The sequence below is a fragment of the Podospora pseudopauciseta genome, assembly GCF_035222475.1.
Source record: "Podospora pseudopauciseta strain CBS 411.78 chromosome 2 map unlocalized CBS411.78m_2, whole genome shotgun sequence".
In the NCBI taxonomy this organism is placed as follows: domain Eukaryota; kingdom Fungi; phylum Ascomycota; class Sordariomycetes; order Sordariales; family Podosporaceae; genus Podospora; species Podospora pseudopauciseta.
In genome coordinates, this window is record NW_026946663.1 from 1,342,917 (window position 1) to 1,366,314 (window position 23,398).

The following is a 23,398-nucleotide window of genomic DNA, read 5'->3' on the forward strand; positions in this document are numbered from 1 at the left end:
TCTTCCAACCTCCCTCAGTACATCGTGTACTCTCATGTTTTTGCTCAACCAAGTTGGGGGAGCCTTTAACTGCAATCCTGCTTGGTTCCGCAAGCTCCCTTTACGCTCTGGTCTCGGGCGGTGTAGAGAGTCCATTTGAAGCCCCCTCGGTACAAATATCATACTTTTTTTAATTTTTCATTTAGTATTTTATTTATATATATATCTTCTCATGGCCATGATTGATTAGAAATGCTAGACTAATTTTTATACAAGCGATCACTTACCTATGTGCCTGCTCAAACAAGGCATGCTGCGAAAAGAAGGGTCTGTTCGAGTCAAAGGGTGCTTGATTAATGTGCTTGTTGGAGACATCACTTTGGACGCCATGTTAGCGGATGAATCTACCTAGACTGAATCATATGTATTAATGAAAGGCCTTCTCAGGGTGAACAATACAGCTCGTCTCTTTGGAATCAGTAAAGGGGGGGTTGTCTGGGCAGGGTGGATAGAGCACAACACAGATAAGATTTCCTCACACTTTGTAGCCAAGCTTACGTCAACAGATACACAGCTGCCAGCAGCAAAGTGAATTCCGCCAAGTGAATTATCGTGGCCGGCCTCGATAGGTGCATCTTGGGAGCCACCCCCCTGTTGATAGCGCTCGGACCAGCATTTGGGAGCTGTGACGCTAGGGGGGTGCCACTCCAAGGCCAGATTGCACACATCACTTTTTTACGTGATCGACTGTTACACTCTCTGCTCTGCTTGCTTCCAAGCTTCCTCTTGGTACTTGGATTTTCTTCTTCATTCTTCTCTTTCTCAACCTCGTCAACCCCCCGTCTGGAGCTCGGTACACAATGGTCAACTTCAAGTGGTCTTCTCTTGCTTTGCTCGCTCTGCGCGCCGCCACCGTCTTTGCTCAGGACGATGTAAGTCCCAATGGTTCCGTCATCGCGCCACCTCACCTCGACAGCTCGAGCTCCCCGTCTAGCTTCACCGTCGCGCAAAACTATCAATTGGCATCGCAGCTTCGAGATTTGCAAAGGCTAACGTAGCATCAACCTCCAGGCCGACGCCGAGCCCAATGTTTCGACTGCCGCCGAGACTCCAGAGCTCAAGGCCGATATCGAAACCACCTTCCCCGACTCTGATATCTTTGGTGTGAAGCTCGTCAATAACCGCATCAACAAGGCCCTCATTCAGATCACCAATAATGAGGCGACTCCAATTGACGTTGTCTACATCGGCGGTGCTTTCAAGACCACCCAACCCCTCCCCGAGGATGCTCCTGCCTGGGGCGCCATTATCCGCAACTTGACCGCTGTCAAGGTCGAGGCCTCGATTCCTCCTGGTGGCAAGCACCAGATCCCTTTCCAGTTCACTCAGGATATGAACCCCCAGGATGTCATTCTTGACCTCATGGCGGTCATTACCCACGCCGAGTCCGGTCACGTCTACCAGGTTCTCGCCCACTCCGGTCCCGCCACCATTGTTGAACCCCCTACCAGCATCTTCGACCCTCAGATGTATGTGTTTCCGACATGAGCCTGACCGATGATGGTTACTAACTCTTCTCCAGCATCTTCCTCTACCTCTTCCTCACCGGTCTCTTCGGCGCCACCCTCTACTTCGTCTACAAGACCTGGATCGAGGCCCTCTTCCCCCAAACCCGCCGCGTTCCCGCCGTCAAGGGCAAGAAGGTTAAGAAGGTTGAGGTTGAGCCCCTCTCTGGCTCCGAGTCGGCCGGTGCCACCAGCACTGGTGCTGACAAGGACTACGATGAGGCCTGGATCCCCACCCACCACATCAACCGCCCCGTCGCCAAGCGCGTCAAGAGCAGTGCCAGCGGCAAGGCTAAATAAATTTGGACCAGCCACGATATATAGATGGGAGGAACGAGCGTTGGGACAGGTTGACTCCTTGTCCTTTCGGGTGTAAGATGGGTTTTGCGGTTATAGCGGGGTTGGTTTGGCAAGGGTAGGTAGGGTGCATTTTACAAATCTGGCGGGCATTATTTATACAAATTTTACTTGCCTGGAAACTGGACTGGGATATTGGGCAGGTCTGTATGATGAAGTAAGAAAAAAGTTGGGTGCGTGCTTTTTTGTATGTACTATATGCTTCGTATGTTGGTCTGGAATCTATGAATTAATGTCTGATGTTGAGCGGTGGGGTGTGACACGTGGACGCGTTTGGGACGGAGGGGACGTGTCTGAGGTTGGAGATCTCGTGTATCTTGCAATGGGTGATGGGCACGCTTCTGCATGGGACTATATGGCATGGTATACGTCGGAGATGTTGAACTGGAGCGCGTTCTGCAACATGTGGTTCTGTAGGATACCAGCCAGACAGTTGAGCCCATCAATGGGTGGCATTCAACGCGTCAAAGATTGCCAAAAACATCATGCGACGTCCAATTCAACAGCGATCAATTGATTCACATACAAAAATCGCAAAAAATCGCAAAAAAAAAAAAAAAGAAAAAGAAAAGAAAAGAAAAAAAGACCAAAAGATAACGGACTTCCCAAACGCCCCGCGGAAATGTTTTGATGTTTGGGTTAAAAACTGGACAGGTTGTACGCGGTAGTGGGAGTTTTCCGGATGGGGCGGGCACTGATCTCATTTCTGGGTAGGGAAGGGAGGATGGGTGGGGGGAGGGCGCCAGGGCAAGTGCTGTGTGATTTTACCGGCTGATTTAATTCCCCAATTTAAATCTCATTTTCTTTTTTTTTTTTTTTTTTTTTTTTTTTTTTTTTTTTTTTTTTTTTTTCTGCATCTGTCCTTTCTTTCTCCCATTTACAAACAAAAACCAACCTGCAAAGAAACAACATTTTTCTCTCTTGAGGAATTTTACTTGCTCAATTTATTGCGCAATTGTTTTGAAAACGCGCGCCGATTTGAACTAGACAGGACAACAAAAAACAACCAAGCAGCAGCTACCACCCCACCAGAACAACAAAATGGCATCCACCGCCCCAGACAGCGGCGCCACCCCCGTCAAGCGCGGCCGCGGCCGCCCCCCCAAGCCGGAGCATGAGAAGAAGCCGAAGCCGGTGCCTAGCGGGCGTGGGAGGGGAAGGCCCAAGGGGAGTGGTGGTGGTGTGAAGAAGAGTGCTGCGGCGACGCCGAAGAAGACGGAGACGACGGCTAGAGCGAAGGCTATGAAGGCGAATGCTGATAAGGTGGAGGCTGAGGCTGAGGCGGCGAAGGTTAAGGCTGGTAATGTTGGGGGAACAGGGAAGAAGAGAGGGCGGCCGCCGGGGGGAGCGGCTACGGTTAAGAAGACGGAGAGTGTTAAGAGGGGGGGGCCGAAGGGTAGGGGGAAGAAGAAGGAGGTTAGTGAGGAGGCGGAGGCGGAGGAGGAGGAGGAGGAGGCGGGGGGGGATGAGGGAGGGGAGGGGGAGGGCGAGGAGAGTTCTTAGGAGGATTGGAAGGGACTGGAGAGTGGTGAGGATGGGGAGGGGGAAGAAAGTGATGGGGAAGAGGACGAGGAGGAGGAGGAGATGGAGGATTAGGGAGGGGGATTCGTCTTTTGTATGGTGTGGGTTATTGGGTGGGGTTAGGCGTGTGAAAGTGCGTTATGGAGTTTACTTATCTGCTAGGGAAGTGTCGTTTTTTGGGGGGGAGATCAAAGGCTTTTCTTTAATTGATATACATTTTACTCAGCGATTGTCACGTCGATGTCTACCGCAATCTGTGCTCGAGGGGATGCCTGATGGTGCTTCTCGATACGCAAAATATATATGCAGCTACCCCGAATGCTACTATCCGTGGTGATCCCGCGCAAAAGGCCCAAGCGCTTCTCTTGAACCTCTGCCAAGCAATACTCTGCTCAACCCTGTTAAGCCTCAGGGGAGGGGCATCCAATCACTCCCTCGCCGTCAAACCTTTTGCTTTGCTCATTTCTTCGATAATCCTTTGCGCTCTTTCAGGAGAATCTCCCTCTTACTTTCTAGGGAGCTCTCATACGACTATGGAGAGCTGCGCACGACGACTGATTTCATTCCGGGGGTCTTTATTCGACACGACGTGAGAAAAAACAAATTTCACACCTTTCTTTGCACTGATTCATTCAGCCTGTTTTTTTGGGGGGGGTTTTTTTTTTTTTTAAACAAACAACCAACAACAACTCTCTCCATCAACAATCCACATCAACAATCCACATCACCATCAGTTTTCATTTATCAACAACAGCATCAAAATGGCCAGACACAAGAAAACACCCGCCCCAGCCCCACCACCACCGGCAGCATCATCCGCTGGGAAGAGCTCGTCGTCCAGCGGGAAAAAAGACACCAAGAAGAAATCCCCAGCAGCCGAAGACGACAGTTTCATCGTCTTCACCAACTCAGACAAGGACCCCAAGCGCCGCACAGGTGGTGGTCCCAGCAAAGGCGGTCCTTCCTCCGCTGGTCAGCAACAAGAAAGTATTGACTCTGGCCCCCCAAAACCAACAGTCAAGCAAATCATTGGCGGCGCTTCCTGGACGGGAAAACTACCAGTCAATCTCCTCTCTGAGCACTGCCAACGCCAGAAATGGGATCGTCCAGAGTACAACACCATGAAGACCAAGGATGGGTTTTCGGTTATCGTCTCTTTATCTGCTCGCAACCCGAAAACGCAAGAAGTGACGAAATTGCCGCCTTTTAAACTGCCGCCTAGTCATGTCCATTTGGCGATTAAACCGACTGCGTTGGAGGCGAAGCATTTCGCGGCGACGTATGCGCTTTTTAGGGTTTGTAGTATGAAGAATATTCATATGACGCTGCCGCCGGATCATAGGGGGTATTGGAAGGAGTTGGAGCAGTTGAAGAGGGAGGATGTGAAGGAGGGGAAGGGGTGGATGTATGAGGCTGATCCGTTCCAGGCCTTGAGAGAGAGGGAGGAGGCGAAGAGGGAGGCGGAGAAGAAAAGGGCGCAGGTTCAGGCTGCGAGGGAGAAGCAGCTGCAGGAGCAGGCGAGCTTTGGGGGGGTACCGATGAGGGGACCGGGTGGGGGGTCGGGAGCGGGAGGAGGAGGTGGTGGGGGGGTGAGTAATTTGATGAGGGGGTGGGCTACGGTGCCCAAGATTGAGATGGGTGGGAAGACTAGGACGCAGCTGGAGGAGATTTTGAGGAGGGAGACGGTGTGGAATCCGCATGGGGTGGTGATGACGGAGAGGCAGAAGGGGGAGATTGTGAGGGAGTTGAAGGGGCTGGGGTTTAGGCAGAGCCACGTGGAGGAGGCGGTGGAGGAGTGTAAGGATCGGGAGGAGACGTTGGAGTGGTTGCTGGTGCATATTCCGGAGGATGATTTGCCTAGGTGGGCGCTGCCGGAGAAGTATAGCGCGGGAGTTACGGTTGCTGCGACGGATTTGAGGAGGGAGGGGGCGATCAAGCGGTTGGCGGAGTCGGGGTATTCGGTTGATTTGGTGAGGAAGATCTATGATGCCAATGGGGGTGATGAAGGGAAGGCTGCTTGCGCTCTGCAGGAGTTGCTATTGGCGAGCGGGAGTAATGAGCAGGAAAAGGCGCAGGAGGAAGAGCTTGATACCTGGAGGGACTCGGATGAGTGCTGGGAGGAGGAGATGGCTACTCTCGAGGCGAGCTTTGGTGATCTCTACTCGAGCAGCTCGCCTGAGGTGTGCAAGATTCGGCTGGAGGGGGTTGTTAACGGGACTCACAAGGATGTGGAGACACACTTGCAGTTCCGAAAGTCGCCCGAGTATCCTGCGCAGGTCATCTTGGCCATCGAGGCCCAGCTTCCGGCGTACATCAAGTTGAGCATCATCAAGAAGGCGTTGGCGTATGCGAGGGAATCACTGCAGGGCGAGGAGACCAAGATTTATTTTATCGTGGATTGGATCCAGCAGAATATCAACGAGATTATCGAGAAGCCAGGCGCTTTGAGAGATGTTGCGGCAGTGGCATCAGCTGCCTCAGAAGTACCAAGACCAGTGGTCAAGTCATCACGGAAGCGGCAACGGTATCCGAAGCCCATCAATTGGACACCAAACCCGCAGAGCAAGCAGGAGTGGTTGGCCCGGACAGAGGCTCCCAACTACAAGAAGATGACGGCGCAGAGAGAAAGACTGCCGGCTTGGCAAGTTAGGCAGAGAGTTGTCCAGACTGTTCAGCAGAACCAAGTCACCATCATTTCTGGAGAGACGGGTTCCGGAAAGTCTACGCAGTCTGTTCAGTTCGTTCTGGATGACCTGTACGATCGGGGTCTTGGCGGGAGTGCCAACATTATCGTCACCCAGCCCCGTCGTATCTCTGCTCTCGGTCTTGCCGACCGTGTGGCTGAGGAGAGATGTACTCAGGTTGGGCAGGAGGTCGGTTTCTCGATTCGTGGCGAGCACAAGACAAGCCCGAGTACCAAGATCACTTTTGTGACCACTGGTGTGTTGCTCAGAAGATTGCAAACTTCTGGCGGCAGGGTTGAAGATGTGGTGGCATCTCTGGCTGACGTCAGTCACATCGTTATCGATGAAGTCCACGAGCGTAGCTTGGACACGGACTTCCTGTTGAGCATTGTTCGCGATGTTCTTTACAAACGGAGAGATCTCAAGCTTATCCTCATGAGCGCCACTCTTGACGCGTCTTCGTTTAGGGATTACTTCATGGTAGACAAGCAGAACGTCACGGTCGGTCTGGTCGAGATCGCGGGCCGCACATATCCTGTCAATGACTTCTACCTAGACGACATCATCCGTATCACTGGCTTCAGTGGTGGAAATCTCGGTGGTAGGAACGACCACTACGACGACAGCGCAAACCAGGCGTCTGGCAGAGATGTCGACCCCGTCAACAAGATTATCCAGAGACTGGGACACCGGATCAACTATGACCTGCTTGCTGATGTTGTCAAGGCAATCGATGAGGAGCTGTCAAGCTTGCAGAAGGCCGGTGGTATCTTGATCTTCTTGCCCGGCGTGGCAGAGATCAACAGAGCGTGCAACGTCCTGCGATCAGTCAGCTCTCTTCACGTCTTGCCGCTTCATGCCTCGTTGGAGACCAAGGAGCAAAAGAAGGTGTTCTTGTCACCGCCACCTGGCAAGAGAAAGATTGTCATCGCCACCAACGTTGCTGAGACGTCCATCACCATCGACGACATCGTTGCCGTTATCGACAGTGGTCGTGTCAAGGAGACGTCGTTTGACCCCCAGAACAACATGCGGAAGCTGGAAGAGACTTGGGCTTCTCGCGCAGCTTGCAAGCAGCGCCGTGGCCGTGCCGGCCGTGTGCAAGAGGGCAACTGCTACAAGCTCTACACACGAAACCTTGAGCAGCAGATGGCTGAGCGGCCTGAGCCTGAGATCAGGAGAGTTCCTCTTGAGCAACTGTGCCTGGCTGTGAGAGCGATGGGTATCCGTGATGTCAGCCATTTCTTGTCTCGGGCGCCGACGCCCCCTGAGGTGACAGCGGTCGAGGCGGCTATCAATATGCTTCGTCGGATGGGCGCTCTGGATGGCGATGAGCTGACGGCTCTTGGTCAACAACTGTCCTTGATCCCAGCTGATCTGAGGTGCGGTAAGCTCATGGTTTATGGTTCGATCTTCGGCTGCCTCGACGACTGTGTCAGCATTGCCGCCATCCTCAGCACCAAAAGCCCCTTCTTGTCGCCGCCAGACAAGCGCGAGGAGGCCAAACAGGCCAAAATGCGCTTCGCTAGAGGCGACGGTGACCTGCTCACTGACCTCCGCGCCTACCAAGAATTCGACACCATGATGTCGGATCGCGTGCCTCAGCACCGCATCCGCCAATTCTGCTCCGAGAACTTCTTATCCTATCCCACCATGTCAGACATCTCTTCCACCCGCACCCAGTTTTACTCTAGCTTGACCGAGATGGGGATCATTCCCCGTTGGTATAACCCTCAAGCCTCACAGCAACAACAGCAGCAGTCGATGGTCCTCCTTCGTGCGTTGACAGCCTCTGCATTTTCCCCACAAATCTGCCGCATTCAGTTCCCCGACAAGAAGTTTGCTGCTTCCATGGCTGGTGCGGTGGAGTTGGATCCCGAAGCAAAGACGATCAAGTACTTTGCTCAGGAGAGCGGGAGGGTGTTTATCCACCCCAGCAGCACGCTGTTTGACTCGCAGGGGTTTTCGGGACACGCGAGCTTTGTGTCGTATTTCAGCATGATTTCGACGAGCAAGATTTTTGTCAGGGATTTGACGCGTAAGTTTGTCCTGTTCTTTTTGAAGTGTTTGACATGGTGGGCTAACAAAAAAACAAAAAAAATGAAAATAGCATTCAACGCTTACACCCTCCTCCTCTTTTCTGGCGCCATTGAACTCGACACGCAGGGTCGTGGCCTGGTGGTGGACGGTTGGTTGAGACTGAGAGGCTGGGCGAGAATCGGTGTCTTGGTGTCGAGGCTGAGGGGCGTGATCGATAAGCTGATCGAGACAAAGGTCGAGAACCCGGGCGTGGACTTTGACAAGCAGAAGCAGGATGTGATCAGGTTGGTGGTGAAGATGATTGAGTTGGATGGGATGGATGCTTAGATGGGATTAGATAAAATAGGGTAGAATAGAGAATGGATGGATGATTTACGAACACTGTTGGGCTGTCCCAGGTGGTCGTGGTGGTAGATGCAGCTTGGTTATTATCGACAGCAAGAGGGGTGACACTGGAAGGAGCAAAGAAACCATGGTTCGCATATTAGGTCAACCTCACAGCTTCCAACACCAGCTTCAATATTCTTCTACCAGGGCGCCCTTGTGGTCAGCACAAATGGTTAAGGATGTGGGAGCTTGCTATTACTGCCCCCCCAAGCCGCGAGCTTGCAACCGATAGCTCCCCAGTTCGATCCCGGAGTAAAACCCACCCTAATAGGTTTTCGTAGCCGGCCACCTCTTTCAGACACTGGTCTGGCCGGGTTGGCCAATGAGCTTTTTGGAGTGTCTAACATGAGTTAACCTATATTATATTGTGAGTTATGCTTTTAGGAGTAAAGTAGTAGGCCTACCAATTATGTTTTAAGGCATAATGCATAATATAATATAGGTTAACCTCTTTGTGCCTATCAATCATTTTGTCATGAGGGTAGCTGGTTAGGTGGTTGGTGATGTGATATGGAAGGGTCGTTTTTGTTGTCGAGGTGGGGTGTCATGCCTTCCTCTGTAGGAGGATGGGGATGGGGATGATGACGTGTTTGAGAGGTCTGGCTGGTGAGTTCCCTTCGACTTTGCGGCCTGTTTCCCGGAGTGGTTCTCTCGTCGTGGACAAGTTCTGGGAGACTTTTTTCGCCTGACCACACACTTTTCTTCTTGGATGAATGCTCTAACTGTCTACATCGCGCAAATCACCTTTTGCCCCGGCATTCTTCGCTCAGGACGACCATCACTGTGCTGATCAAGGTATGCCACTTGCCTTTTTGTTCAGGTGAATTCACCGAGGTGACAAGGCTGACACATTGCTTAGGGCGTCCGCCGGTGTACGAGCAACATCACGACGGGCATCGTTTCATCCCAACACTCCACCGACAAAATGTGCCAGATCACGCTCATCCACACCACCCCTGAGGTCACGTCATGCCCCTGGTGGCCTGTTGCCGGGGTGCCACTCTTGTTCCGCTTGACAACCACACCTTCGTGTACAGTTACTGTCCCTACTTCACTTACGATGAAGATTTCGAGAACTTCAAGTGTCCTTCAAGTTGTTATTGCTGGGTTGAGGGACGGGATAGTGCGTGGTGGGGGATTAATTTGGAGAGGTTCAAGGCAGCCTCGAGGCCGGACCTGAGGAAACTCGAGTCTCTATCCTTGAGCGGTTATGCGAGGGCTGGGAGAGGGCATGAGGATATGGTTTTGCAGTTTTTGAGCGAGAAATGAGTATAGCGTAGCGGCATTGGTTTCTGTTTCCGTCTGTCTAACCTCTGAGATCCACCCCGAGCTTTTGCTCTTGACGACCAGACTAAATGGAAGTGAATCGTTGCGCCCCGCCTCAAGTGAAAGACCATGCTCCTCTGAGGTGGATAGATGACGAGTGGTTCTTCTCGTCTTAGAGGAAGTTATACAAATAGCTTCCTTTCAGTCTGCAAACTCTTTCCTTTTCCTCTCTCCATATCTATCAGATACATCAACGGATCCGTCAGTCAGGTACATCTTCTCGCTACATTTAGCTTCATCACTCAACCAGTTCCACGCCTCACCCACCACACACTAATCATCCACCTCGAGACAAGATGTGCGAGAACAGAATCTGCTACTACGTCTGCGGCCATACCGACATGGACGTGGTCTACAGCAGTGCTGCCAAGGCTGTCGCGCCTGGTTCGGCCCTTCGCGTTTGCTGCGTGAACGTCACTTGATAGCTGCCTCAAATGAGAATGTGAACCGTGCTGCTGTCAACCTCTGTGTTGCTTGCAATTCAGCTACTTATCGAACGTAAAGAAATAGTCAATAAGCCTTAGAAGATAGTTAAGAGACATTAAAACATGGTTCAAAGGCCCTTGAAACAATTTGATGGCCTTGCAAGATAATTTAAAGGCTTATTAATTTTCTTTCATGGCCGTTTACCACTTAGGTACTCAAGCCCTGGAGGTTGTTTTGATCTGTTGGCGTACAACCTCTCAAGAGTGTGCTGTGTTGACTTTGTCAAGGCACACGAGCTGGCAACCCGTGGAGCATTTTGGGGATCTCACTCGGCCTCGGAGCAACGTCGTCAACCACTCCACCATGGTGTCAACACCATGTGCCTATTCGCCACGATCTCGCACACTCTCCCTCATCATCGCCAGACAATCAGCAGAGTTGGCACAAACGCTTCTTTCTTTCCGCATTTCCGACAGAGACTCTCATCAGCCCTTCCTCACCATCACATTTACCAATCTTCAGACAAGACGTGTGAGACTCGAGATACCAACTACGGCTGCGGTCACACGCACGCTACCACCATCTACTGCGAGAAATTCCGAACCCATTCCCGGAAGCTCACTTCGCCGCTTCTGCGATGAGGTCAACCACAGGGAGAGAGATTTCACGGATCAGAAGTGTTTGTCGAAAGATTGCCAGTGGGAGGGTCCCGATGGTCTGGTGTCTTTCCCTGCTTTTGAGCGCCCCAAGAGGATACGCTCATAGCAAGGAAGAGCAGCATTTCTTCCAACAAATGAGCTGCCGACGACGGAGCTTCACACAAGAGATACGACATAAAATGGAAGCTAGTTTACGATCAAGGAGAGAGAACGCGAAAAATTCTGAATCATCAACAGCAGAAGGACAGGAAGAAGGACTCAAAGACATCGTCCCCCTACCACACCACCTGGCACTACAACAGTACTTTCCCATCACATATTACCTTGGGCCCTAATCATCCCATTTCCCTCAAGCGATACCCCAATCCCCTTTCACTTAATAGCACCATTTCTCTCACCTATCCCCCAAAAGATCCGAGCAATGCTCCAATAAAGAACCAATTTTCTCACACATTTTTTTCTCTTCTCTGTGAGTGAACGTTGCCTGCTGACTAAGCACATCATCCCACCTCTCAAAAAAGGGGGTCACAGCACCATTTCGTCTCTCATCTCCACTTCACCAAACAAAGGAGAGTTCACCACTCACCCGTTCACTTACCAGCAGCCGCCACCAAAAATGACAACCCCCCTTCCTCCCCTCCCAGGCAATTACGCCACAGCCCTTAACCTCATCGATGCAGCCCACGCCCAAGACCCCCGGCCCGGCCCCAACGACGTCCCCTACGAGCTGCACTACGCCCAAAAAATGACTCGCTGGCTGGCCAGGCGGAAAAAGGATGCGTCGCCCGCCCTGCAGCTGGCCTGTCGAGCGCAGCATTTTCGACGGTATATCCCCCCCTTTCCCCCTCATAAACACTAAACTGATGATGTGAAATAAAGCTGGGAAATCCCCCGCTCAACCTACCCCATGACCCGGCCGGGCTACCTCACCTGGCGGGCAAAACAAAAGTCTGTCGCTGCCACCCAGCTCACCCAGCTCCTGTCCTCAGACGAGATCCAGCCTGGGCTGGACAAAGAAGAGATTGAGCGTGTAGCTGCGCTGGTGAGGAAAGAAGACCTCAAAAATAACGAGGAGACGCAGGTGCTGGAGGACGTGGCCTGCTTGGTGTTTTTGGACGACCAGTTTGATGATTTCGAGAGCAAGCCTGAGATTGACGAGGACAAGATAATCAGCATTCTGCAAAAGACGTGGGGGAAGATGAGCGAGGAGGGGAGGGGGTTGGCGTTGGGGATGGAGTTGAGTGAGAGGGCCAAGATGTTGGTCGGGAGGGCGCTTGCTTAGAACTGATAATGATAAAGCATGAGAGAATCGGTGTGTGTGATGTGTGTTTTGGTGGTGTCGGGTGTCGGACCCGCGGTGCTCGGGGGTCTTTGTCCCGAAGATCGGTAACTTCGGCCGAGAAAAGTGACGTCGCTTCGGTCGGCGGTGGATGATATCCCCGGTGTAAGCCCGGACTCTTTACCTCCTCGCTCAACAACCAACATCGGTCCCATCTTCATCACAAAGTAAAACACCCAAAAATAAATAAAAAATAAAAAATGTCCCGCAAGATATCCCCAGCAGAACTATCCCAACATGACGCCCCCAGTTCCCTCTGGCTAGCAATCAACGGCCTAGTCTACGACCTCACCGCCTTCGCCCCCTCCCACCCGGGCGGTCTCCAAATCCTCCTTCAACATGCCGGCCAAGACGCCTCAGTCCCCTACAACAAAGTGCACTCACCCTCCCTAATCCGGACTTCCCTTCCTCCAACAGCACAAATCGGATCATCTGACTCGGTCCAAACCCCCGTTCCCCAGATATTCTCATCTGTGCCCACCAAGCCCCCATTATCAACCTTGATCTCCCCCCACGACTTCCCCCTCGCCGCCATCCCCTCCCTCACCCCAAAGGCAACCGCATTCATCTCCTCCGCCGCAACTGACTGCCTCACCCACCGCGCCAACTCCTCCCTCTACTCCCACCTCGCCCTCCGCCCCCGCATCCTGATCAACGTCTCCACCCCGACCACCCCCCTCGTCACCACCATCCTCAACTGTCCCGTCTCATCACCCATATTCATCTCCCCCACCTCCCTGGGGAAAATAATCCACCCGTCTGGTGAAAAGGCCATAGCACTGGCTTGTTCCAACCTCGACATGGCCCAAACAATCAGCACGTCTGCATCCTTCACCCTGTCGGAAATTTTATCTGGGCAAAATACCTCTCACCCGGCGTTTCTGCAGTTGTATGTTGATAAAAACAGGGTTAATTCTGAGAGGGTGATTGAAGAGGCGGCGAGGAATGGGGTCAGGGCGGTGATGGTCACGGTTGATGCGCCGGTGCCTGGGAAGCGGGAGGCTGATGAACGGATTCCCACTGCTGCTGGGGGGGGGACACTGGCTCCGATGGCGGGGACGGCAGCTGCTGTTGGGGACGGGAAAGGGGCGGCGCTGGGGAGGGTGATGGGGGGGTATATTGATGATTCGTTTTCGTGGGAGGATTTGGGGTGGGTGAAGGGCTTGTTGCCGGAGGGGGTTAAGCTTGTGTTGAAGGGGGTGCAGACTGCGGCCGATGCGGTTAGGGCGATGGAGACGGGGTTGGTGGATGGGATTGTCATTTCCAACCATGGAGGGAGGAGTCTTGACACTGCTACCGGGACGATTTTGGTGCTCTTGGAGCTGCAGAGGTGTTGTCCGGGGGTGTTTGACAGGATGGAGGTGTTGATTGATGGGGGGGTGAGGAGGGGGACGGATGTGTTCAAGGCGTTGTGTTTGGGGGCGAGGGGGGTGGGCGTTGGGAGGGGGGTGCTGTGGGCGTTGGGGGGGTATGGGAGGGAGGGGGTGGAGAGGTATTTGGAGATTTTGAACGATGAGCTGGTGACGACGATGAAGATGTGTGGGGTGACGAGTTTGGAGGAGTTGCACCCGGGGTTGGTGAACACGAGGGCGGTCGATCATTTGGTGCCGAAGAGGGTGGGTGAGGAGCATCCTTATGCGAAGTGGAGGAGGAAGAGTAAGTTGTGAGGCGCGAGGTGGATTGTGTGAGTGGCGGTGGGCGGTGACCACGGGAGGTCGAGCTGATGTTATGGGCCGACTGAGCGAACATGAGGAGAAGAGGCGGGACACCAAGAGACAGAATCACGGTATATATACCACCTTCCTCACCCACCTTCCAACAGCAGCCCTGTAATCTTGACCAGGGCGCCACACTTCGTGGTCAGGACAAATGGTCAAGGTGGAGGGGCTGCTGTTACCTTCCCCCCCCGGGAGCTTGCAACCGATAGCTCCCGAGTTCAATTCGAAGTAAAACCACCGGGGTTTTCGTAGCCGGCCACCTCTCCCAGACACGTGTCTGGGTGGGTTGGCCCGGTAAGCTTTTGCCCTTTTTTTGTTTCATTTTCTTTTCTTTTTTTTTCTTTTTTTCTTCTTTTTTCTTCTTCTTTTTTTTTTTTTTTCATTATCTTAATATCTGGTATTTTTGCTGTTACCCAGTTGAAGACCTCTGCTGTTTTATTTTTGACTTTTTTGAGGTGCAGGAGTTGTGGGAGTCTCGAGTGTTTTGTTTACCATGACTTGCGACTCGACCTTGAGCTTCTCAACTCAACGCGTCTTGCTCGCACTGTTACATGTCCACCAAACAAACCTACAAAACCCACATCAAGTCAGGTAAACATCGCCTGAAAGCATTATCCCACATACCACTTGAAACCACGAGCACAAACAAGCAATGAGAACAACTCACAGGAATCATATCCAAGGCATTACCCTAACCCTATTCCCATCCTCCGCCACCCCTGACAACAGCAAAACAAAAGTCAACAAAACAAACCCCCTATTCCCACAACCATCACAACTCCTCCTCCCCATCCTCAACAGTAGCCTGATAACAACCCTTATCACCCCCACCTTCTTCCGCCTCAGCCTCATCAACATCCATCCCCCCATCCAACCCCTCAAAACCCCACGTCTGCCCACCTTGCACCGTCTCAGTAAAATAATCCTGCCCCTTCTCCCTCCCCTTCCCTTTATCCCTCTTCCACCTCGTCCCCTCCCCCACCTGTTCCCTCTCCCTCTCTTTCCCCTTACCCTTAACCTTCCTACTCCGTTCCCCAACCTCCTCCCCCGTCCTCTTCTTCCGTCTCGAAATCTGCTGCAACTGAGCATGATCCCCCTCATCCAACTCCATCTTCACCTCCTCCCCTTGATCCTCCACGTTATACCCTCCTTCCCCAAACTCCCCCTCCGGATCCCTCACCCTAACAGCATCACAATGCCGCCTCCACACCCGTTCGGCAAACCCAAAAGAGGCCTTTTCCTCCCGTCTCATCATCTCTTCTCTCTTCTTCCGATCTTTTTCCTTTTCCTTGTGGTGGTGGGAAGAGGTTGCCGTGAGGATAGCGTAGTCGGCTAGGTACCCCACTGGGGGTGTGTATGCTGGGGCGTCAGACATCATTTTGTCGTATTCGCCTATTGTCATGACGCAGGGTTTGGTGGATTGGGATTTTAGGCGGGAGGTGAGGTAGGTTTGGAGGGGGGAGGTGGTGGTGGTGGTTGTTTCGTGGGTTGGTGGTGGTGGTGGTGGCGGGTTAGGGTGAGGAAGAGGGGTGGATTGATTAGGTTGCGGGAATGGGCCTGACACGTTGTGGTCTGGATTTGTCCATGGATCACACGCCGGTTCAGGGGGCGGTCGAAACCCCTGTGTGAACCAATTAACCCAATACTCTTCGTCCCCTTCCGTGTCCCGCACGCCGGCAGGTCGAAGCTCAGACGACGGCATCGTCAATCCGATGGATCCGGTCTTCCAAAACCAGGAGCTCAGTGCTGGAGGCTGCTGATTTGACATCAGAGGCTGAAAAGTCGCGGTTTGACGAACCTCCTCCTGCTGTGGATAATATTGCCGGTAACCACCCTGATACTGCCCCTGGGCCTCCAACAACGACTGCGGTCCTGCCAACAGTTAACACCACCCCAGAACCCATATCAGCATTCCCGAAACTCACCTCTACCCCCCTCCGTACACCCCTCACACCTCCCATGCCCACAAGCAACCTCATAAACAATCTGCCCTCCCCCCACAATCTGCCCCCCACAGTACCGCCCATCCCGATTCCCAAAGTCGCACTGACAGCACATCCACGCTATTACCATGATGGTCGGTAACACCACAGCAGCAAGCTGACAACAGCTTGTCAGCAGCAAAAAAAGAAAAAATCCAAATCAGAAACAAAAAGGAGTAAAGAGTTAACCAAAAAAAAAAAAGAAATGATCAGATCAAAAGAGAAGAAGAAAACGGCCGAGAGCCCTTTTATACACACACACACACACATATACACACAACACTCGCACTGCACTGGCTACCAGCAGCATCATGCTGTGTCTTCCCGAGTCACCTGTGCGCCCCCATGGTCCCCTGTGTCACCCTTGACACAAACACCAACAACACGGGAGGCTGCACATAGGGGCGCCTGTCACGTACAACCAACCGGCCGCAGGACCATGACACGCTTGAGGTTTAGAGCTATCCATTGAGAAAATGATTTGGTCTTGGAAATACTCGACAAGCTTAAGATAGTTGCTTAGTGACGCTGATCAACCGTGGTGAGGCCTTGAAAAGAAATATCCACGCTTCCAGAAATGTACCAAGCCCTCCAATCCAGTGTATGAAAACGGCCTCAAAAAACATAGGCAGTGCCTTGAAACATAAAGACGAGGCGTCAGAAAGCCATCGAGTAAGCCTTGGAAGAGAGTGAACGATGCTCCAAGAGGCAGTTGATTGATCGCCAGTGTTGTTGGATTCGTCATTGCCGTCAGATCCTTGCTTGTCGTTGGATCCGTCATTGCCATCATCCTTGACAGCAGCTGGAGACGCAGCCGGGGCTGGAGACGAGCCGTAGGAGCACGCAGGAGACGGGCCCCGATTGCCATTGGTAGGTGCACCGCTACCACCGTTGATACCGCTGTTGGTGCCGCCGGGAGGTGCAGTGGCATCCACAACCGCAGCCATGGGTGTCTCTTGGGCGGGAGGCTGCGGGGGCACCAAGATGGGTTGAACAACAGGCATAGACACAGGACCATGTTGTTCCAGACCAAGTGCAGGATCGGTTATCGAAAAATCGGCAATGCCATCAGGGAGGCCGTCGGGGTACTGGAACGGAGGGCTTCTGGGGAAGAACCCCGGTTCCTCATGGGGAAATTCGACGTCGTGGTAACCTCCCATTGCTTATTGTCCGTCAGCTCCCGAAAGGTGAAAGTAAAGAAAAAGCAACATGCGCAGCTCGGGATCTTGCGTGCAATCCTTGCAGCACCTGTGGCGACCTCGGGTTCCTCTCCCACTGTAGGTATCATTCGTGCATCTACCGCCCTCTTCGATTTCTGTCCCGCATTTGCAGCAAGACCATGGCCTGCCCTGGCAGTAACAATCCCGGTATACGCATGGCTGGGAGGAATAGAGTGTTGGTGCAGAGCTGGCGGCGGTCTAGGGATCGGTCGCCTCTGCCTTGCTGCAGAGTTGGGTTCGGGACCGGACCTGGGATGGACAGGCTGAGCAGAGGCTGCGTGCGGAGCTGAAGCAGTGGTAGGGGTGGACGATGGAGTGTCTGAAACACATGTTGAGGGGGTCTACAAGAAGCTGGAACGTAAGTGGTTGTGGTAGATGGATGGCTTGGTGTTTAGAATGGGTGAAAAGTCCATCCTCGAACTGGGTCGTCCTCAAAAAGTGCATTTGGGATTCATTGTGTGCTAGAGAAAGGTACAGTTGAGTTGAGGAGGAAAGATCAAGGCAGCATCCACTTGGACGACAGGCGGAGTGGACCTAGCCCTGGGAGGCTCTATCTTTGCTTGAGATCTCAAGGTTTCTTAAGACATTTAGTCAGTGTTGGAACGAGATCAGCGGCACTGGCCAGTCATCGCGGTCCATTCAGTGCATCTGCAGCACATCCACGGTCTTCCCTGATAACGGCAAGAATTGCGGCATATAATCTGAGTTGCATCTTCTGCTGGATGGGCGTTGCCGAAGGACAAGCATTGGGTCTGACGTAGGGACATTCACAGGGGTGAATCTCTAAGTGACAACTGCGCATCTTCGCAGAGCTGCGGAAAGTATGAAGGTTCTTGATAGAGTGGCGAAAAACGGGCCAACTTGAAGAGTTGCGAGATAGGTAAGGTGGTTGGATGGGTGTTGTTGCTGATGGGAAGCTGGCAAGAGTTCATGCTAAGCTGGGGAAATCACTGGCAGTCCTTAAATATCTACACTGAAGAACATACTGGGAGCAATTGGTTTTGTCACATGGAGACTGATGTCAAAGTCTGGATCTCGCGGCTGTGGTTTCCTTGCGTATTCAGTTTCATGCTTCATATTATTGCCCCCTTTTCCTGTTTGCTTCCACGTCACAAAAGTATCAAGAGTTCTCTGCTGCAGCCAGAGAGGTTCCTCGTCATACCTTAATGTACCAGTATAACTACCTTGTCATGGCCATCATCAACTCCTCCACTTGCTCTCCATCACCATCACCGTCTTCATCTTCTTTCCATGGCACCAGCATCTGCAAGCGAGCAACACTCAAGCAGCCCACCCTCCACAGCCATCACCAGTTCTCATCGATTCCAAAGTCTTATCGCAGATCACGATGTCGGGAGCTAAAGGAGGATGGTACTGCCCTACTTGCAACTACCTTTGGGATTTGAGCATACAAAGTTGCCACGACGACGGATGTCGCGGTCAGCCACCGCTTCAACATTCTCCCCAGGCTGTGCATTATCCTGCGTCTGCACAAGCCCAGAACCCAGCTGGCTACAATGCTGTTGCTCAGCAGCAGCAGGCATACCAACAGGCGCAGACGCAGGCGTATGCACCCCAGCAACAGCAGGGACAGCAGCTTCAACGCGCGCACCAGTGCTATGCCCACAGCCCGGTCAACAATACTACGCCCCAGGATATTCACAAGCCCAGTCGAGCCAGCAGGCTTGTGCGGGCGGGGGTTTACTACTATCAGCAGCAGAAATCCCGCTGCGCAGTCAGGAGCTCAGGCGTATGTCGCTGGACAAGGTTATCATGGCAGCAACAACCGCAACAGCCGCAGCAGCAGCAGCAGCAGCAGCAAAATTAAGTGCTTCCGCCCCCTCAAAGTGACTGGGTCTTGGATCCCGTTAGTCGACGCTGGCGTCCGCTGAATAGCTTTGGCGGACAGGGCGGCCAAGGGGGACAGAATCAGTGATAGGTTTTATTTCCATTGTTAGTTTGCTTGTGCCTGTTATCTTTATTGTTTAGAGTCTTCTAGTATTTAGTTTATGCTGCCTGGTTGTACCTTTGTTGGTTTGTTTTACATTCCCATAGCCCCTTTTTTGTGGGCCCCTCTCTCTACTCAGGGGGTGATGTTGGGGGGTTGTTGCTGGGCAGTGCGAACTGCACAATAGAAAGCTGTTCAAGGTACTTTCCAAATGGAGGTTGAATGAAGGGTAGTAAACAGTAGTGTAGAATAACTGATCGTGATCCTTCGGGTCTGTTTGCTTTTAGGCCGCTTGGCCAGGTCAAAGCTTGCCAGCAGAGATATATTCGAAGAAAATACTACAGCGTGTCCCTTTTATTGATTTGATGACCCCGGCGTGTTCTTGTCCACATGGCGAGGTGAAAAATTCGAATCCTGATACCATGTTTGCCACTAATGCTCATCTGAAGCCTTGCCGTGAGGCTTGTTTGCAGACATAAGAGAGGCGCTATCAGATGACATTCTCAAGCTTCCTCGGTCTCTTTCTCATCCGATTTTGCTGAGCTTTTACGGCTAAGTTGGAGAATTTAGTTGGGCTGGAGAGGGTGTTTTCTTTTGGCGGGGGGGGGGGGGGCGATAGATTTCTTTTGTCTGGTGGGATTGGGATGCACCTTTTTTTGGTAGGACTTGTTTTGACTGGCCGGCCGGTTCTGTTTACATCACCCCTTTTTCTGCTGAGCGGAATCTCAGGGGTGATTTCGGTGAGTTGTCGGCAGGGTCATGGTGATTTGTGCAGGCTGCTGGACAGATGAGGAGGCAATAAAGAGTATAGGGATAAGAGCATTGAGTGCACACCGTCTTATGATTATAGGCCTATCAGTACTTATTGCTTTGTGTTGTGTGACGACGGCGATGTCAGCTCTAATGACCTAGCTCCCAAATGCTTAATTTTGTCAGCCGCTTTCTCTTATCTCTAAATTTTAAGGGCTCATAAGGTTATAGTTATGCGTTGATGTACATCAAGGTTATGTCGTGGTTGTGAAAGCACCGAGTGTTATCTTCTTTAATTATGAGTTCTAAACCTCCCCATGAGTAGACAAAGACATCTTTCTGGCCAGTCGGTCCTCCCTCATAGTGTTTAGATCTATTCAGGCTTACCTTCATCACAATTTTATAGGCAAGCTTGAAGTTGACAGAGTTTCCCTTCCAACTTAACAACCCTACAAGACTCCACTTGTTGATCCCTTGTCTCTCGTGCTACCCTCGTGGCTTGCGGTATTTCTGGTGGTTCAAGGTCATTCTGTCGCCGATGTTCAGATGCTAAGTCATTCCAAGCCATCAGACTGGATTGCTATGTCATGCTATTACACCAAATGGCCCGATTACCAATTTCACTCGTTTGCTTTGTCTCAGGAGGTGAAGGTGACGTGGTTATTGTCTGCAGACGGTGTAGCCTCAGTGGCTCACTCTTCCAACATCCGATATTCTTCTTACATTTGTGGTTATAAGAGGCCCATTCGGCAGCCTCTCTCTAATCTACATCATTGTATCCAACAGCCGTCTTCAGAATCACCCAACTTTCCTGATCCCGTCATCTTCGCATGTTCGTCGAGGTCTCGGTCGTTGTTGGTTCGAGTACACCCTTAAAAGTCTTTCTACGACGGCTGTTGGCCATGCCCAACTGAACTTGTGTTTCTTTCTGGACTGATAGAGGTTTTGTTGATGAAGATGTCATGGACTGGCTGTTGGGTAAATCTCTTGGTCCAGTGAACTTCAAAAGCAAAGAACCGCCAACAACAATCAGAAGAACCACCACCAACAACAACCAGTGATCATTTCAGAAACAGGGAGGACTGGCACATGCGTTGATAAAGGGAGCAAACACCCTCGTCCCTTGACACCATTCTTCATGTGGGTGTTGTTGCTGTTAGTGGCTTGATGTTTGTGGTGGACGCCACTGATGCTTGGCTTCAGGTGGGTGGAAGAGGATCGGGTGACTATACCGAGTTGTCAGCGGGTATGGTGTGTCGAATTCAAGTTCAGCAGGGTCATTTAGGCCTTTGGTGGATCTTTCATGAGGTGTAGTGGTTACTGGGGAGCAACTCCAAAGCCTCCCATGACAAACCTCGATCACAAAATCAACACATCCAAAAACACAAACAAATCCACTCGAATCAACATCAATATGTCAAATCTACCATAAATACACCCTCCCCCTTCCCTCCTCCCATCCCCTCCTTCAACACCAACACACAAATTTCCCCCATAAATACCAAAAATCCCAAATTACAACCGACAAGACAACAAAACTCCAAACACACACACAAACACACACACACACACACCACCATCAGACAGACAGAATAGTATCAACACCAAAAGACAACCGTCGCCTGAGTTCGACGTATCGGGTATCATCGACCAACAGTAGAAAGACAAGAGGAGTATAAAAATAATGCCAGAAAAAAAAACACAATAAACATTAAAAGCAGAAAAAAGATTCCACTGCAAAACTCCTTTTTGACCTGTCCACCCTTCCTTCCCTCTTAACCCCCCACCCTTCCCGGAAAACGTATGTACAGTATATGCATACAAAGATGATTGTGAGAAACGAGAAGCATGTCCCAGTTTGATGCCGGAAATTTGCGCGGAAAATCACCGAATATATAAGGGTTGTATTATTTTCGAACTGGGGGTGTAGTAGTCGATCAAGTAGAAAACCGTGATCGTCTTTCGAAGTCTCCGTTATATCATCCCTGGTGGCGCGCTTGGCTCTCCCTGCTCTGTCCTCGCTGGCGGCTGCGAGCCCGTGCTTGATGCTGGGTTCTTGTTGCTCGAATTAAGCCCTCGTTTCATCATCTTCCCCAAAACGGTCACTAGTTCACAGGCATCGTTGAACATGTCGTTGTCGATTCCTTCCGTGGCGTCATAGACCTGGGCGACTGTCTCCTTGGCCAATTTTCGACTTCCTTCGAAATCGTGGACACATTCGTATAAAAAGGCAGCATACTCTGTCTTGACCGACAGGCGTAATGAATGTGAGCCCCACAAGATCTTGTCGGCAAGTTCGGCAGCCTCCTTGAAGTACTGATGGGCTATTGGTAAATAATCGCCGGGCTTGAGAAGGAACGCTGATGGTGACTCAGGACCAAAGCCTGGTGGTGGCCCAACCGGTCCTCCTTCAAAATTTCGGCTTGGTTTTGCGCTTGATGGAGCACTGCCGTCATCCGTCGCGACTCCCTTGCCCTTGTCCAGTCGTGATTGTGGTGTATTCTGGGGGTCGGGTGTGTTGACGCCCATCGAAGATACCGGGGGCGTGTTGTGGAATAGGACGAAAATGTGGTAGAAGGAAGCACGCAGCTTGTATGCGAGCACCTTGAGTTCGGTATAGGCCCCCACCATGGGCACCACATACTGCTCCAGCAACACCAATCCTTCTCGAGAGAGCCATATTATGTGAAATGACAGATCCAGTTGGGCTGATGTGGGGGTTCCATCCGGTCGTCGTTGTTTCTTGGCCTTGACAAGCTGATGTGAAAGGTTGATGGAGAGTCCCAGGATCTTGTACAGGACGGAAGCAAGCAGGGGGTTTTCGTGCTCGACGGCCTTGGCGGCCTTGCCGAGAAACTTTTGATCAACTTCGGAGGACGCCATGAAGCCAGACGGAGGAGAATGGGTCTGTGACCTCTTGCCCTGTTAGGAGAACGCAAAGCAGAGGAAGGGCCCGGCTACGGTGAAGCTATGCAATGGGTTGGTGCAACCGAGGTGTAAAGAACAAGTAATGCAGGGCCGGTCCTATAAGAAAACCGAGAGTGCGGGTGACTGGTGGTTGCTTGGGGCTGATCGTATTCTGCATCAAAAGTCGAAAAGCATCCGAAACGGGAGGGGCTACTTGGTCTGTGTTTAGTATAGTCAAAGAGGCTCTTGATCCGGCCTCGCCGTGGAGCCACAATCAAGCGTCACGAGCCGCAGTCCGAGGAATGGCTCCGTTTTAATTACAGAAAAGACTGTAAAGTTGGCATGAGAATCGGGTGTCGGATGGTGAGCATGACGATTGGAGGAGTACTGACCAATATGATACAGCGAAAGCGGGCAGCCTCCCAAAGCGCAATTTGTACAAGTTGAACAGCGAATCGGCAGCCTCGTGAAACAGGCAAGACAATCCGTCGTTAGGAGCGAGAGGACAGAAGGAAGAGTCGAGGCTGGGAGTCAGAGGCGGTGGTGGTGAGTGTGCGGTTTGCGAGACTGGGCATGGCGACGACGTCCGG

General features: G+C 51.9%; 8 protein-coding genes across 8 annotated transcripts; 5 read left to right on the forward strand and 3 right to left on the reverse strand.

The window, feature by feature from the left end:
• Window positions 1–677: 677 nt before the first annotated feature.
• IRC22 (Increased recombination centers protein 22) lies at window positions 678–2,275 on the forward strand. The gene is made up of 3 exons (XM_062909373.1): window positions 678–911; window positions 1,051–1,508; window positions 1,562–2,275. The coding sequence occupies exons 1-3, from the start codon at window positions 840–842 to the stop codon at window positions 1,842–1,844; spliced, it is 813 nt and encodes a 270-aa protein (XP_062768149.1). The 5' UTR covers window positions 678–839; the 3' UTR covers window positions 1,845–2,275.
• Window positions 2,276–2,942: 667 nt separating this feature from the next.
• On the forward strand, window positions 2,943–3,404 carry QC763_203355 (uncharacterized protein; the record flags this gene model as incomplete). Its single annotated transcript, XM_062909374.1, has 1 exon — window positions 2,943–3,404. One exon carries the CDS (start codon window positions 2,943–2,945, stop codon window positions 3,402–3,404), a length of 462 nt encoding a protein of 153 aa, XP_062768150.1.
• Window positions 3,405–4,183: 779 nt separating this feature from the next.
• Window positions 4,184–8,618, forward strand: ucp12 (putative ATP-dependent RNA helicase ucp12; the record flags this gene model as incomplete). Its single annotated transcript, XM_062909375.1, has 2 exons — window positions 4,184–8,144; window positions 8,217–8,618. The coding sequence occupies 2 exons, from the start codon at window positions 4,184–4,186 to the stop codon at window positions 8,471–8,473; spliced, it is 4,218 nt and encodes a 1,405-aa protein (XP_062768151.1). The 3' UTR covers window positions 8,474–8,618.
• Window positions 8,619–11,397: 2,779 nt separating this feature from the next.
• On the forward strand, window positions 11,398–12,226 carry QC763_203380 (uncharacterized protein; the record flags this gene model as incomplete). The annotated part of the gene is made up of 2 exons (XM_062909376.1): window positions 11,398–11,769; window positions 11,824–12,226. The coding sequence occupies exons 1-2, from the start codon at window positions 11,561–11,563 to the stop codon at window positions 12,224–12,226; spliced, it is 612 nt and encodes a 203-aa protein (XP_062768152.1). The 5' UTR covers window positions 11,398–11,560.
• A 257-nt stretch (window positions 12,227–12,483) lies between these two features.
• Window positions 12,484–13,950, forward strand: QC763_203390 (uncharacterized protein; the record flags this gene model as incomplete). Its single annotated transcript, XM_062909377.1, has 1 exon — window positions 12,484–13,950. The coding sequence occupies one exon, from the start codon at window positions 12,484–12,486 to the stop codon at window positions 13,948–13,950; it is 1,467 nt and encodes a 488-aa protein (XP_062768153.1).
• A 341-nt stretch (window positions 13,951–14,291) lies between these two features.
• On the reverse strand, window positions 14,292–16,168 carry QC763_0033000 (uncharacterized protein). Its single transcript, XM_062905535.1, has 3 exons — window positions 15,927–16,168; window positions 15,212–15,873; window positions 14,292–15,118 (listed from the first exon to the last, which is right to left on the reverse strand). Exons 1-3 carry the CDS (start codon window positions 16,072–16,074, stop codon window positions 14,774–14,776), a joined length of 1,155 nt encoding a protein of 384 aa, XP_062768154.1. The 5' UTR covers window positions 16,075–16,168; the 3' UTR covers window positions 14,292–14,773.
• A 321-nt stretch (window positions 16,169–16,489) lies between these two features.
• QC763_203395 (uncharacterized protein) lies at window positions 16,490–17,143 on the reverse strand (the record flags this gene model as incomplete). Its single annotated transcript, XM_062909378.1, has 1 exon — window positions 16,490–17,143. One exon carries the CDS (start codon window positions 17,141–17,143, stop codon window positions 16,490–16,492), a length of 654 nt encoding a protein of 217 aa, XP_062768155.1.
• A 4,732-nt stretch (window positions 17,144–21,875) lies between these two features.
• On the reverse strand, window positions 21,876–22,784 carry QC763_203400 (uncharacterized protein; the record flags this gene model as incomplete). The annotated part of the gene is made up of 1 exon (XM_062909379.1): window positions 21,876–22,784. One exon carries the CDS (start codon window positions 22,782–22,784, stop codon window positions 21,876–21,878), a length of 909 nt encoding a protein of 302 aa, XP_062768156.1.
• Window positions 22,785–23,398: the final 614 nt, after the last annotated feature.

Coding starts and splice junctions, on each gene's coding strand:
- IRC22 (XM_062909373.1), top strand. CDS start 840: ATGGTCAACTTCAAGTGGTCTTCTCTTGCTTTGCTCGCTCTGCGCGCC. Junction 912..1,050: donor CCGTCTTTGCTCAGGACGAT/GTAAGTCCCAAT, acceptor ATCAACCTCCAG/GCCGACGCCGAGCCCAATGT. Junction 1,509..1,561: donor AGCATCTTCGACCCTCAGAT/GTATGTGTTTCC, acceptor ACTCTTCTCCAG/CATCTTCCTCTACCTCTTCC.
- QC763_0033000 (XM_062905535.1), bottom strand. CDS start 16,074: ATGGTAATAGCGTGGATGTGCTGTCAGTGCGACTTTGGGAATCGGGAT. Junction 15,874..15,926: donor GTGTACGGAGGGGGGTAGAG/GTGAGTTTCGGG, acceptor AACTGTTGGCAG/GACCGCAGTCGTTGTTGGAG. Junction 15,119..15,211: donor CTTTTGGGTTTGCCGAACGG/GTGTGGAGGCGG, acceptor CAAGGGGAGGAG/GTGAAGATGGAGTTGGATGA.